The following is a 14,807-nucleotide window of genomic DNA, read 5'->3' as shown; positions in this document are numbered from 1 at the left end:
GAGTACCATTCTCCATATTGTCAAACATAGTGGTGGCTGCAGCATGTTATGGGTATGCATGTAATCATTAAAGACTGGGGAGTTTTTCCAGGTTAAAAAAAATACGGAATGGGCACAGGCAAAATTCTAGAGAAAAACCTGATTTCAGTCTGTTTTCTTCCACACTGGGAGATTAATTCACCTTTCAGCGGGACAATAACCTAAAACACAAGGCCAAATCTACACTGGAGTTGCTTACCAAGAAGACTGTGAATGTTCCTGAGTGGCTGAGTTACAGTTTTGACTCATGAATACTTTCTGAAGGCACTGTATTTAATGGTGTGGTATATAACTAGACACATGCTGTTTCAGGTCAAAACACTGCAAATGGTATGTTTGGTTTAAAGTCCCCAAAATGACATATAGAAGCCTCTCAGTGGGATAACATTTTTATTATTTACAATGGTAACCAATACACTTGACAAAACAAGCACACATTTGGGTCATACAAAAATAAACTGCTTATTACCACAAACAAGGTGTACATTTTGTGTTGGCTGATAAAATACAGCACAAAAAAAGATGTGCAAGAAAAAAATGGAAATACAATTCCTCAAGTAGACATTTCTGATTTCTCCTCTGGTCTCAAGGACTCGATCTCCATAGCCATTAGGAATCCTGGTTTGGAGATAAGTGGACAGAGAGATTGGCAGCCCATGTCACTTCTAAAGGCAACTGACATACAAAGCTTTTACACACATGAAAAATGAAAACACATCTCTGAAGGGACTTTAACATGTGCGTCATTCGGGAAGGTTGCTGAGTGTGTGTACAATCCAGTCCAATTGCTGTGGTCTGTCTGAGGTGCTTTGTCCCTTCTAGTAATTATATTTCTATGGTGTATACAATTTCAGTATGGTGTATCCAAAACATATTAAACAATTTATATAGATACGTATTGAGACCGCGGTAACATATAGGACCGAGCACGTCAACAATGTCTGTCGCAATTTATCTACGCCTGAGTAGGTGGTGTTGTTTTCAGTAGACCTTTTTCTTTCGTCTCTGTTTATTGTGACTGTTGTGCAGTAAGTCTTGGTCAATGTCATGTGGAACTATGTCTGTGGAAATGTTAAGTTGCTGTTTGTTCAATTAAATCTACAAAAACAAAATAAAAAAAACTACTTCAGCCTCACCTTCGGTGTAGTCCATCTCAGGCCTAGTGGAGATAAAGATCCAGGCAATTCCTACCAGCACAGCCACCACCAGGTTCACTATGATCCACGGGTTCAGGATCTGTTGCTCTGACCCAGGAGGCCTGGGGAGGAGAGGGGTTGTAAAAGTCACAATGCTTTGTTTGTTTGGCTGGAGTCAGAGGAACAGAAGAAAAGAGGGTTCTCTTCTCTCTGACTCCCAACAGTGATATTGCTGAGTAAGATAATCAATATACAAGAACTAACTTAACATGTTAATATCAAGACAATAAGAACAGTAAGTTAGCACACCATAAGGTCTCGTTAGCACTGGGGTACAGGTTGATGCGGTCACTGGTCATCTGCTGGCTGAGAGAGAGGACCAGAGCTGAGAAGTACACTGCAGGAGGAGAGGGAAAGTTACTTCAGTGAAATGACCATTTGCCAAGGCCAGAGAGACAAAGTGCTTGCTGGGCTGCATCATATACAGGTTGGCTCCGTCTGTCCTGAATGAATGAATTGAGTAACATACTGTAAAGATGGTTTCACTCACAAAAAGAGGCTAGAGCAACTGGGTCCAGGGTGACAAACTCTCTCATAGCCATGGCGCCTTTGGCCAGATTCACCCTGAAATGGAAAGAGAATGAGTCTCTCTCCACACACACACTGGGGAGGGAAGGGGCACACTGGGGTTTGTTGTAAAATGTGCAAGCCTGTAGCTAGAGAAAGTAGATGTGTGTGTGTGTGTGTGTGTGTGTGTGTCCATTGATGGAACAGAACGGCAGTGCGTTGTATACATACACACACAAACACCTCCTAGCTCTAGCCACAGACTTCCCATATTTTCACAACAATGGCCACATTTATTTTGGGCCTGACCCCAGTGTGCCACACGCAGACTCCCACTCTCTCTCCCCTCCTTACCTGTCAAAGGCTGACACGGTGCTTATAGCCAGTAGCAGGTAGAAGAGAGACTGTGCAGGGTAGGCCAGGCTGTGGTACTGCTGCAGTAGGTTAGGCAGAGTAGTGAGATGTTTTCCTGCCAGGGCATAGATCACTATGATGTTCCACACTGCATAGCCCGCTAGGAAGCCGTGGCAGAACAGCCCAACCCCCCTGTACATTAGAGAGATAGAGAGACGTGAGATAGAGGGAGCACACACACACACACACACAGTCTTTCAAACAGACACCTGCACGCACACACCTGAAGCCACCATGTACCCTAACAGACACATCCTTGGTGGTCCACATCTGCTGGATGTCCACGAAGTTGTCCACCTGATCGCTGGACTTCAGTCTGTCTGACCGATCGGCCGCTTGAAATCTCTCTGAAAGTAAAACAACACATCATTACCCAACATAGAAGACAGGACACACAAGGATGTCCAAATAATTCATATAAGGCCAATTTTTCCAGACACAGAAACAAGACAAGTCCTCGACCAAGTAAAGCTTCCAATGGAGGTTTTCCATTGAAATTGCTTCATAGTCCAGGACTAGGTTAATTATTCTGTGTCCTGGAAACCAACCTATACTCTTAAAACTCTACCATGTACAGCTAACATAAAATAACAGAAGGAAGGGGGACACTTACTGCTCCTCTCTACAAACACCTTCCCCACAGGCTGGCTCTGTCCCAGGGGAGCAGAGAACAGGGAATGCCGGGGGACGGGTGGCTGAGCGTCTGTGATGATGTCATCGTCCTCTACATGAAGCTCGTTGACGTACTGTGTCTCTGACACTTTCGACTTCCTAGGGAGTTATCACGAAAAAAGAAAGAAAGAACAAAAGAGAGGGAAACTGAGCTCATTAATAAAGCACATCATAATAGAACCATACAAGTGAAAACATACCACACACATTTTACTCTACACCATAAATCAATAAAATTAGATTTGTCACATACATGAGATTAGTAGATGTTATTGTGGGTGTAGCGAAATACAGTAATATGCAGTAATATCTAACAAATTACACAACATATACCCAATAGACACAAATCTAAGTTGGAATGAATTAAGACTATATACATCATATGGACGAGCAATGTCACAGTACAACGGACTAAGATACCGTAGAATAATATAGAAAACAGTATATACATACGAAATGAGTAATACAAGATTTGAAAACATTAAGTGAATGAGATACCGTAGAATAGTATAGAAAACAGTATATACACATGAGATGAGTAATACCAGATATGTAAACATTAAGTGACTAAGATACCGTAGAATAGATAGGCCATATTACAGTGTCTCTTACTTCTTCCTCTTGGGTTTTTTGGTCACTTCTTCCCCTGCCTCTGCTGTGTTCTGGACCAGTCCATCACCATTCACCAGGTCAGCCTGGTCATCCTCCATGTCTGAGACACAAACAAGCGAACGAACAACGCTCCACATGTAACTTAATACATTTCACAAATACAGTAAGTACAACTATGACATATAGCCTATAAATGGTTTTGGTAAAACAGAACGGAATGTATTGAATATAAGTGTAATATAATCTTAACCATGCAGAAGTAATAGAATAAATAATACACAATCAAGATGTGTTTGAGTTAAAAGTAGGAAGAGTAGGTATATGGTTCCCCTGAGGCATGCTGTTTACCTATAGTCAAGCGTGTTGTTTACCTATAGTCAAGCCTGTTGTTTACCTATAGTCAAGCCTGTTGTTTACCTATAGTCAAATGTGCTGTTTACCTATAGTCAAGCGTGCTGTTTACCTATAGTCAAATGTGTTGTTTACCTATAGTCAAATGTGTTGTTTACCTATAGTCAGGCTTGTTGTTTACCTATAGTCAAGCGTGTTGTTTACCTATAGTCAAGCGTGTTGTTTACCTATAGTCAAATGTGTTGTTTACCTATAGTCAGGCCTGTTGTTTACCTATAGTCAAGCGTGTTGTTTACCTATAGTCAAGCCTGCTGTTTACCTATAGTCAAGCGTGTTGTTTACCTATAGTCAAGCGTGTTGTTTACCTATAGTCAAGCGTGCTGTTTACCTATAGTCAAGCATGCTGTTTACCTATAGTCAAGCGTGTTGTTTACCTATAGTCAAGCCTGCTGTTTACCTATAGTCAAGCGTGTTGTTTACCTATAGTCAAGCGTGTTGTTTACCTATAGTCAAGCGTGCTGTTTACCTATAGTCAAGCATGCTGTTTACCTATAGTCAAGCGTGCTGTTTACCTATAGTCAAGCGTGCTGTTTACCTATAGTCAAGCGTGTTGTTTACCTATAGTCAAATGTGCTGTTTACCTATAGTCAAGCGTGCTGTTTACCTATAGTCAAGCGTGTTGTTTACTTATAGTCAAATGTGTTGTTTACCTATAGTCAAGCGTGTTGTTTACCTATAGTCAAATGTGTTGTTTACCTATAGTCAAGCGTGCTGTTTACCTATAGTCAAGCGTGTTGTTTACCTATAGTCAAGCGTGTTGCTTACCTATAGTCAAGCGTGTTGTTTACCTATAGTCAAGCGTGTTGTTTACCTATAGTCAAGCGTGTTGCTTACCTATAGTCAAATGTGTTGTTTACCTATAGTCAGGCCTGTTGTTTACCTATAGTCAAGCGTGTTGCTTACCTATAGTCAAATGTGTTGTTTACCTATAGTCAAGCGTGCTGTTTACCTATAGTCAAGCGTGTTGCTTACCTATAGTCAAGCGTGTTGTTTACCTATAGTCAGGCCTGTTGTTTACCTATAGTCAAGCGTGTTGCTTACCTATAGTCAAATGTGTTGTTTACCTATAGTCAAGCGTGTTGTTTACCTATAGTCAAGCGTGTTGTTTACCTATAGTCAAATGTGTTGTTTACCTATAGTCAAGCGTGTTGTTTACCTATAGTCAAGCGTGTTGTTTACCTATAGTCAGGCCTGTTGTTTTTCTATAGTCAAGCGTGTTGTTTACCTATAGTCAAATGTGTTGTTTACCTATAGTCAGGCCTGTTGTTTTTCTATAGTCAAGCGTGTTGTTTACCTATAGTCAAGTGTGTTGTTTTTCTATAGTCAAGCGTGTTGTTTACCTATAGTCAAGTGTGTTGTTTTTCTATAGTCAAGCGTGTTGTTTACCTATAGTCAAGCGTGTTGTTTACCTATAGTCAAGCGTGTTGTTTACCTATAGTCAAGCGTGTTGTTTACCTACAGTCAAATGTGTTGTTTACCTATAGTCAAGCGTGTTGTTTTTCTATGGTCAAATGTGTTGTTTACCTATAGTCAAGCGTGTTGCTTACCTATAGTCAGGCCTGTTTTTTTTCTATAGTCAAGCGTGTTGTTTACCTATAGTCAAGCCTGTTGTTTACCTATAGTCAAGCGTGTTGCTTACCTATAGTCAAATGTGTTGTTTACCTATAGTCAAGCGTGCTGTTTACCTATAGTCAAGCGTGTTGCTTACCTATAGTCAAGCGTGTTGTTTACCTATAGTCAGGCCTGTTGTTTACCTATAGTCAAGCGTGTTGCTTACCTATAGTCAAATGTGTTGTTTACCTATAGTCAAGCGTGTTGTTTACCTATAGTCAAGCGTGTTGTTTACCTATAGTCAAATGTGTTGTTTACCTATAGTCAAGCGTGTTGTTTACCTATAGTCAAGCGTGTTGTTTACCTATAGTCAGGCCTGTTGTTTTTCTATAGTCAAGCGTGTTGTTTACCTATAGTCAAATGTGTTGTTTACCTATAGTCAGGCCTGTTGTTTTTCTATAGTCAAGCGTGTTGTTTACCTATAGTCAAGTGTGTTGTTTTTCTATAGTCAAGCGTGTTGTTTACCTATAGTCAAGTGTGTTGTTTTTCTATAGTCAAGCGTGTTGTTTACCTATAGTCAAGCGTGTTGTTTACCTATAGTCAAGCGTGTTGTTTACCTATAGTCAAGCGTGTTGTTTACCTACAGTCAAATGTGTTGTTTACCTATAGTCAAGCGTGTTGTTTTTCTATGGTCAAATGTGTTGTTTACCTATAGTCAAGCGTGTTGCTTACCTATAGTCAGGCCTGTTTTTTTTCTATAGTCAAGCGTGTTGTTTACCTATAGTCAAGCCTGCTGTTTACCTATAGTCAAGCGTGTTGTTTACCTATAGTCAAGCGTGTTGTTTACCTATAGTCAAGCGTGCTGTTTACCTATAGTCAAGCGTGTTGCTTACCTATAGTCAAGTGTGTTGTTTACCTATAGTCAGGCCTGTTGTTTACCTATAGTCAAGCGTGTTGCTTACCTATAGTCAAATGTGTTGTTTACCTATAGTCAAGCGTGTTGTTTACCTATAGTCAAGCGTGTTGTTTACCTATAGTCAAATGTGTTGTTTACCTATAGTCAGGCCTGTTGTTTTTCTATAGTCAAGCGTGTTGTTTACCTATAGTCAAGTGTGTTGTTTACCTATAGTCAAGCGTGTTGTTTACCTATAGTCAAGCGTGTTGTTTACCTATAGTCAGGCCTGTTGTTTTTCTATAGTCAAGCGTGTTGTTTACCTATAGTCAAATGTGTTGTTTACCTATAGTCAAGCGTGTTGTTTTTCTATGGTCAAATGTGTTGTTTACCTATAGTCAAGCGTGTTGCTTACCTATAGTCAGGCCTGTTGTTTTTCTATAGTCAAGCGTGTTGTTTACCTATAGTCAAGTGTGTTGTTTTTCTATAGTCAAGCGTGTTGTTTACCTATAGTCAAGTGTGTTGTTTTTCTATAGTCAAGCGTGTTGTTTACCTATAGTCAAGCGTGTTGTTTACCTACAGTCAAATGTGTTGTTTACCTATAGTCAAGCGTGTTGTTTTTCTATGGTCAAATGTGTTGTTTACCTATAGTCAAGCGTGTTGCTTACCTATAGTCAGGCCTGTTTTTTTTCTATAGTCAAGCGTGTTGTTTACCTATAGTCAAGCCTGTTGTTTACCTATAGTCAAGCGTGTTGCTTACCTATAGTCAAATGTGTTGTTTACCTATAGTCAAGCGTGCTGTTTACCTATAGTCAAGCGTGTTGCTTACCTATAGTCAAGCGTGTTGTTTACCTATAGTCAGGCCTGTTGTTTACCTATAGTCAAGCGTGTTGCTTACCTATAGTCAAATGTGTTGTTTACCTATAGTCAAGCGTGTTGTTTACCTATAGTCAAGCGTGTTGTTTACCTATAGTCAAATGTGTTGTTTACCTATAGTCAAGCGTGTTGTTTACCTATAGTCAAGCGTGTTGTTTACCTATAGTCAGGCCTGTTGTTTTTCTATAGTCAAGCGTGTTGTTTACCTATAGTCAAATGTGTTGTTTACCTATAGTCAGGCCTGTTGTTTTTCTATAGTCAAGCGTGTTGTTTACCTATAGTCAAGTGTGTTGTTTTTCTATAGTCAAGCGTGTTGTTTACCTATAGTCAAGTGTGTTGTTTTTCTATAGTCAAGCGTGTTGTTTACCTATAGTCAAGCGTGTTGTTTACCTATAGTCAAGCGTGTTGTTTACCTATAGTCAAGCGTGTTGTTTACCTACAGTCAAATGTGTTGTTTACCTATAGTCAAGCGTGTTGTTTTTCTATGGTCAAATGTGTTGTTTACCTATAGTCAAGCGTGTTGCTTACCTATAGTCAGGCCTGTTTTTTTTCTATAGTCAAGCGTGTTGTTTACCTGTAGTCAAGCCTGTTGTTTACCTATAGTCAAGCGTGTTGCTTACCTATAGTCAAATGTGTTGTTTACCTATAGTCAAGCGTGTTGTTTTTCTATGGTCAAATGTGTTGTTTACCTATAGTCAAGCGTGTTGCTTACCTATAGTCAGGCCTGTTTTTTTTCTATAGTCAAGCGTGTTGTTTACCTGTAGTCAAGCCTGTTGTTTACCTATAGTCAAGCGTGTTGCTTACCTATAGTCAAATGTGTTGTTTACCTATAGTCAAGCGTGCTGTTTACCTATAGTCAAGCGTGTTGCTTACCTATAGTCAAGCGTGTTGTTTACCTATAGTCAGGCCTGTTGTTTACCTATAGTCAAGCGTGTTGCTTACCTATAGTCAAATGTGTTGTTTACCTATAGTCAAGCGTGTTGTTTACCTATAGTCAAGCGTGTTGTTTACCTATAGTCAAATGTGTTGTTTACCTATAGTCAAGCGTGTTGTTTACCTATAGTCAAGCGTGTTGTTTACCTATAGTCAGGCCTGTTGTTTTTCTATAGTCAAGCGTGTTGTTTACCTATAGTCAAATGTGTTGTTTACCTATAGTCAGGCCTGTTGTTTTTCTATAGTCAAGCGTGTTGTTTACCTATAGTCAAGTGTGTTGTTTTTCTATAGTCAAGCGTGTTGTTTACCTATAGTCAAGTGTGTTGTTTTTCTATAGTCAAGCGTGTTGTTTACCTATAGTCAAGCGTGTTGTTTACCTATAGTCAAGCGTGTTGTTTACCTATAGTCAAGCGTGTTGTTTACCTACAGTCAAATGTGTTGTTTACCTATAGTCAAGCGTGTTGTTTTTCTATGGTCAAATGTGTTGTTTACCTATAGTCAAGCGTGTTGCTTACCTATAGTCAGGCCTGTTTTTTTTCTATAGTCAAGCGTGTTGTTTACCTATAGTCAAGCCTGCTGTTTACCTATAGTCAAGCGTGTTGTTTACCTATAGTCAAGCGTGTTGTTTACCTATAGTCAAGCGTGCTGTTTACCTATAGTCAAGCGTGTTGCTTACCTATAGTCAAGTGTGTTGTTTACCTATAGTCAGGCCTGTTGTTTACCTATAGTCAAGCGTGTTGCTTACCTATAGTCAAATGTGTTGTTTACCTATAGTCAAGCGTGTTGTTTACCTATAGTCAAGCGTGTTGTTTACCTATAGTCAAATGTGTTGTTTACCTATAGTCAGGCCTGTTGTTTTTCTATAGTCAAGCGTGTTGTTTACCTATAGTCAAGTGTGTTGTTTACCTATAGTCAAGCGTGTTGTTTACCTATAGTCAAGCGTGTTGTTTACCTATAGTCAAGTGTGTTGTTTTTCTATAGTCAAGCGTGTTGTTTACCTATAGTCAAGCGTGTTGTTTACCTATAGTCAAGCGTGTTGTTTACCTATAGTCAAGCGTGTTGTTTACCTATAGTCAAGCGTGTTGTTTACCTACAGTCAAATGTGTTGTTTACCTATAGTCAAGCGTGTTGTTTTTCTATGGTCAAATGTGTTGTTTACCTATAGTCAAGCGTGTTGCTTACCTATAGTCAGGCCTGTTTTTTTTCTATAGTCAAGCGTGTTGTTTACCTATAGTCAAGCCTGCTGTTTACCTATAGTCAAGCGTGTTGTTTACCTATAGTCAAGCGTGTTGTTTACCTATAGTCAAGCGTGTTGTTTACCTATAGTCAAGCGTGTTGTTTACCTACAGTCAAATGTGTTGTTTACCTATAGTCAAGCGTGTTGTTTACCTATAGTCAAGCGTGTTGTTTACCTATAGTCAAATGTGTTGTTTACCTATAGTCAGGCCTGTTGTTTTTTCTATAGTCAAGCGTGTTGTTTACCTATAGTCAAGCGTGTTGTTTACCTATAGTCAAGCGTGTTGTTTACCTATAGTCAAGCGTGTTGTTTTTCTATGGTCAAATGTGTTGTTTACCTATAGTCAAGCGTGTTGTTTACCTAAAGTCAAATGTGTTGTTTACCTATAGCCAAATGTGTTGTTTACCTATAGTCAGGCCTGTTGTTTTTCTATAGTCAAGCTTGTTGTTTTTCTATAGTCAAGCGTGTTGTTTACCTATAGTCAAGCGTGTTGTTTACCTATAGTCAAGCGTGTTGTTTTTCTATAGTCAAGCGTGTTGTTTACTTATAGTCAAGCGTGTTGTTTACCTAGTCAAGCCTGTTGTTTACCTATAGTCAAGCCTGCTGTTTACCTATAGTCAAGCGTGTTGTTTACTTATAGTCAAGCGTGTTGTTTACCTATAGTCAAGCGTGTTGTTTACCTATAGTCAAGCGTGTTGTTTACTTATAGTCAAGCGTGTTGTTTACCCACAGTTGAAGTCGGAAGTTTACATACACTTAGGTTGGAGTCAGTAAAACACATTTTTCAACCACTCCACAAATGTCTTGATAACAAACTATAATTTTGGCAAGTCAGTTAGGCTATCTACTTTGTGAATGACAAGTAATTTTGCCAACAATTGTTTGCAGACAGATTATTTCACTTATAATTCACTGTATCACAATTCCAGTGGGTCAGAAGTTTACATACACTAAATTGACTGTGCCTGTAAACAGCTTGGAAAATTTAAGAAAATGTCATGGCTTTAGAAGCTTCTGATGGGCTAATTGACATCATTTGAGTCAATTGGAGATGTACCTGTGCATGTATTTCAAGGCCTACCTTCAAACTCAGTGCCTCTTTGCTTAACATCATGGGAAAATCTAAAGAAATCAGCCAAGACCTCAGAGAATAAAACTGTAGACCTCCACAAGCGTAGTTCATCCTTGGGAGCCAAACGCCAAACGCCTGAAGGTACCACGTTCATCTGTACAAACAATAGTACGCAAATATAAAAACCATGGGACCATGCAGCCGTCATACCGCTCAGGAAGGAGATGCGTTCTGTCTCCTAGAGATGAACGTACTTTGGTGCGAAAAATGCAAATCATTCCCAGAACTACAGCAAAGGAGCATGTGAAGATGCTGGAGGAAACAGGTACAAAAGTATCTATATCCACAGTAAAACGAGTCCTATATCGACAGAACCTAAAAGGCCACTCAGCAAGGAAGAAGCCACTGCTCCAAAACCGCCATAAAAAAGCCAGACTACGGTTTGCAACTGCACATGGGGACAAAGATTGTACTTTTTGGAGAAATGTCCTCTGGTCTGATGAAACAAAATAGATCTGTTTGGCCATAATGACCATCGTTATGTTTGGAGGAAAAAGGGGGATGCTTGCAAGCCGAAGAACACCATCCCAACCGTGAAGCATGCGGGTGGCAACATCATGTTGTGGGGGTGCTTTGTTGCAGGAGTGACTGGTGCACTCCACAAAATAGATGACATTATGAGGAGGAAAATTACGTGGATATATGGAAGCAACATCTCAAGACATCAGTCAGGAAGTTAAAGCTTGGTCGCAAGCTTCCAAATGAACAATGACCCCAAGCCTACTTATAAAGTTGTGGCAAAATGGCTTAAGGACAACAAAGTCAAGGTATTGGAGTGGCCATCACAAAGCCCTGACATCAATCCCATAGAAAATTAGTGGGCAGAACTGAAAATGCGTGTGCGAGCAAGGAGGCCTACAAACCTGACTCAGTTACACCAGCTCTGTCAGGAGGACTTATTGTGGAAAGCTTGTGGAAGGCTACCCGGAACATTTGACCCAAGTTAAACAATTTAAAGGCAATGCTACCAAATACTAATTGAGTGTACGTAAACTTCTGACCCACTGGGAATGTGATGAAAGAAAAAAAGCTGAAATAAATAATTTTCTCTACTATTATTCTGACATTTCACACTAAAATAAAGTGGTGACCCTAACTGACCTATGACAGGGAATTTTTTTACTAGGATTAAATGTCAGGAATTGTGAAAAACTGAGTTTAAATGTATTTGGCTAAGGTGTATGTAAACTTCCGACTTCAACTGTATAGTCAAGCCTGTTGTTTACCTATAGTCAGGCATGCTGTTTACCTATAGTCAGGCATGCTGTTTACCTATAGTCAGGCATGCTGTTTACCTATAGTCAGGCATGCTGTTTACCAATAGTCAGGCATGCTGTTTTTTACCAATAGTCAGGCATGCTGTTTTTTACCAATAGTCAGGCATGCTGTTTTTTACCAATAGTCAGGCATGCTGTTTTTTACCAATAGTCAGGCATGCTGTTTTTTACCAATAGTCAGGCATGCTGTTTTTTACCAATAGTCAGGCATGCTGTTTTTTACCAATAGTCAGGCATGCTGTTTACCTATAGTCAGGCATGCTGTTTACCTATAGTCAGGCATGCTGTTTACCTATAGTCAGGCATGCTGTTTACCTATAGCCAGGCATGTTGTTTACCTATAGTCAGGCATGTTGTTTACCTATAGTCAGGCATGTTGTTTACCTATAGTCAGGCATGTTGTTTACCTATAGTCAGGCATGCTGTTTACCTAGTCAGGCATGTTGTTTACCTATAGTTAGGCATGCTGTTTACCTATAGCCAGACATGTTGTGTAGCTATAGTGAGATTTGTTGTTTACCTACGGTCGCTGCCTTTTTCTTCTTCTTCCTTCTCTGTGATGCAGCTTCCGGCGAATCGGGGGTCAAGGCCTGGATGACCTCAGATGACCTACGACTGCTCAGACCCCCCACCTGGGCCATCTCCATCCCTGAGTCTGCTGCACATACAAAACAACACAACTCTCTTATTATATACTTGAGGTGTACTTACTATGTGGTTCAAGTCATTACTAGTAACTGTATATACATGATTATTTGACAGTGGAATGCAAGCTTTATAGTTAACCCATAGCCTGAAACTTAAAGGCAAAGTGCCTCCAAAATCTGGAACAATGCTGTTCACCAGCAGTTCAACAGAAGGAGCTCCCGATAACTATTCCTTGGAAATATTCCTTTTCCACCCACCCTCTGGGCTTTCAACACCATCCACCTGACTCTTCGACTTCTTCCTCTTGCTTTTAGGGACCGGCATCTCGTCTACATATGAGACAAAACAGGTAAAGAAAACTATATCCAAGCCAGCAGCGCCAACCAATATTCAATAGTTAAATTATCTATTACAACATCATTCTGAAGGCAACTCACCACCTGTATCTTGACTTCATGCAGTTGTTCAAATGCCATACATATAAAAGGGAAAGAGAGAGCGTGAGAGAGATGTTCTGCTGGGATAAATGAGTTGAAACAGTATCACAACAGCATAAGGAGGCGAGACTCACCTTGACATGGGGGGCAGGGCACGCTGTCCACGCTAAAGAGGACAAGGAAGAAGAGAATGAGGCTTGGCCAACATCTTACATAACACACCTTAATGATTACTTAATATACTTCATTATATTAACTTATTTAACCTTTATTTAACTAGCCAAGTCAGTTTAAGAACAAATTCTTATTTACATTGACGGCCAACCCCCCCGGCTGAACACTCCCCTAAACCAGACAGCGCTGGGCCAATTGTGAGCTGCCCTATGGGACTCCCAATCACAGCCGGTTATGACACAGCCTGAGAACAAACCAGGGTCTGTAGTGACGCCTCTAACACTGCAATGCAGTGCCTTAGACTGCTGCGCTCTTGGGAGGCCCTCAATCCATACATGCCAAGAGATAGGATCAGAGGGGAACCAAGGAACAATGGAACCAAGCAAGTGGTTGTACAAAGCGCTCTCCAAAACTTAAAGTAGATAACACTCCCAGTCACAAACAGTACATTTCTCCAATTGATCTCAACTAGGTCGATCGATTATGATTTTTCAACGCAGATGAAAAATTAATTGACCATTCCGATTAATCGTTCGACCTCTAATCTCAACAATAAAATCCTCCAAAACTCAACAACCTGGTCTCAGAAAACAGAGTCCTTCTCGTACAGAGAGAAGATCCAGCAGCACCAGGGCCTGGTTTCCCAAAACTAGGCCCAGGACTGTGTATGAGAGAGAACTTACCGTGATTTGTTTTCTCACCATTCCACCCAAGAATCAGAAAGGGCTCTGAGGATATTCCTGTGCCACAGCCTTGGTGGCACTGCCTAATCCTGGGCTAAATCTGCAGTATGCATCTGCCAAGGAACTGGAATACCAACCAATCCAGGCATAGATCAGATCAGACTATTCAGACTTGAGGGATTTGACCCCTTGAGGTGAAAGTGAAGAAGACCCTCAAAAAATAGCCTAGAGTAAACTACAACACCTTTATTGATGCAATAATTTGGTGTAAGAACAATGTTGATTATTAAGGCCGTATTTCATTTCCCTCTCATATTGGGCCACAGTTTTGAAGTGACATAAACTACACCTCTTCATGGGGTTGTTGACCTTAACCCCTAATGCTGTATGGTTCTGCAGCAAGGTCCCTGTTACACCCTCTCTGATTTGTTGTTGTTGGGCCCTCTGCAGGGTGCAGAAACCAGAGACCTATTGGAACTGGCTGTCTGAGAGCAGTCTTTTGACTCGGCTTGTGCTCATAGGCTACCAATGTGCTGCATACTAGCTAGTTACAAGTCGAAATACTCTTAAGATTTATGATATGGATTGTCGTGTAAGTGTATTGGCGCATGCGCGGCTAATGGTACCTGTGGAAGAGGCGGAAGGTCCCTCCGTCGCAAACTTTGTTCCTAAATAAATATTTGGATTAAAAAACAAACTGCACACACTGGGCAACTGGAATAGGACAAAAATCACTAGTTATAACGAATTTATGGATAAATAGTAATAGCTAACTAAGACAGAGCAAAATAATAACTAGCTGGTCAGCTAAATTAGCTAGCTAGCACATTTAGGCTAGAGCAACCTTTACAAGATTAGTAAACTACATACCTGGAATCCTCCTGTGTCCATTTCTGCGGGATACCCTATTAAAACAACCCCGATAAGAGATAGCTAGTTAGCTACCTAGCTGTTAAAACGTTTTGGGCTTGTAACGTCCGCATGTTGGTAGCCACGGTGTTTACCCGACCACTTTGTTTACACTCGTTGCCTTGCCATTACAGTGATTTTTAGCTGAGAAAACAAAAAGGAACTTCCGGTTTTCAAAATAAAAGCCTATCTTCTACACATGTTGAC

At 40.4% G+C, this 14,807-nt stretch overlaps 1 protein-coding gene across 2 annotated transcripts; it reads right to left on the bottom strand.

Annotated features, from left to right (window-relative positions):
- Positions 1 to 412: 412 nt before the first annotated feature.
- LOC110495876 (transmembrane protein 237B) lies at positions 413 to 14,780 on the bottom strand. 2 transcript variants are annotated; one of them, XM_021571379.3, is made up of 14 exons: positions 14,562 to 14,780; positions 14,318 to 14,359; positions 12,969 to 13,000; positions 12,835 to 12,848; positions 12,655 to 12,726; positions 12,270 to 12,407; positions 3,441 to 3,540; positions 2,770 to 2,927; positions 2,380 to 2,503; positions 2,097 to 2,288; positions 1,726 to 1,799; positions 1,485 to 1,572; positions 1,176 to 1,297; positions 413 to 657 (listed from the first exon to the last, which is right to left on the bottom strand). In XM_021571379.3, the coding sequence occupies exons 1-14, from the start codon at positions 14,580 to 14,582 to the stop codon at positions 593 to 595; spliced, it is 1,242 nt and encodes a 413-aa protein (XP_021427054.2). In that variant the 5' UTR covers positions 14,583 to 14,780; the 3' UTR covers positions 413 to 592. The 2 variants fall into 2 exon arrangements, with proteins under 2 accessions (XP_021427054.2, XP_021427055.2); XM_021571380.3 differs by having other exon boundaries at positions 12,270 to 12,404.
- Between the last annotated feature and the right edge of the window lie 27 nt (positions 14,781 to 14,807).

The sequence above is a fragment of the Oncorhynchus mykiss genome, chromosome 18 (assembly GCF_057628025.1).
Source record: "Oncorhynchus mykiss isolate SJ-2025 chromosome 18, ASM5762802v1, whole genome shotgun sequence".
Taxonomy (NCBI): domain Eukaryota; kingdom Metazoa; phylum Chordata; class Actinopteri; order Salmoniformes; family Salmonidae; genus Oncorhynchus; species Oncorhynchus mykiss.
Note: the sequence above shows the minus strand (reverse complement) of the source record. Positions and strands in the feature narration are given on the sequence as shown.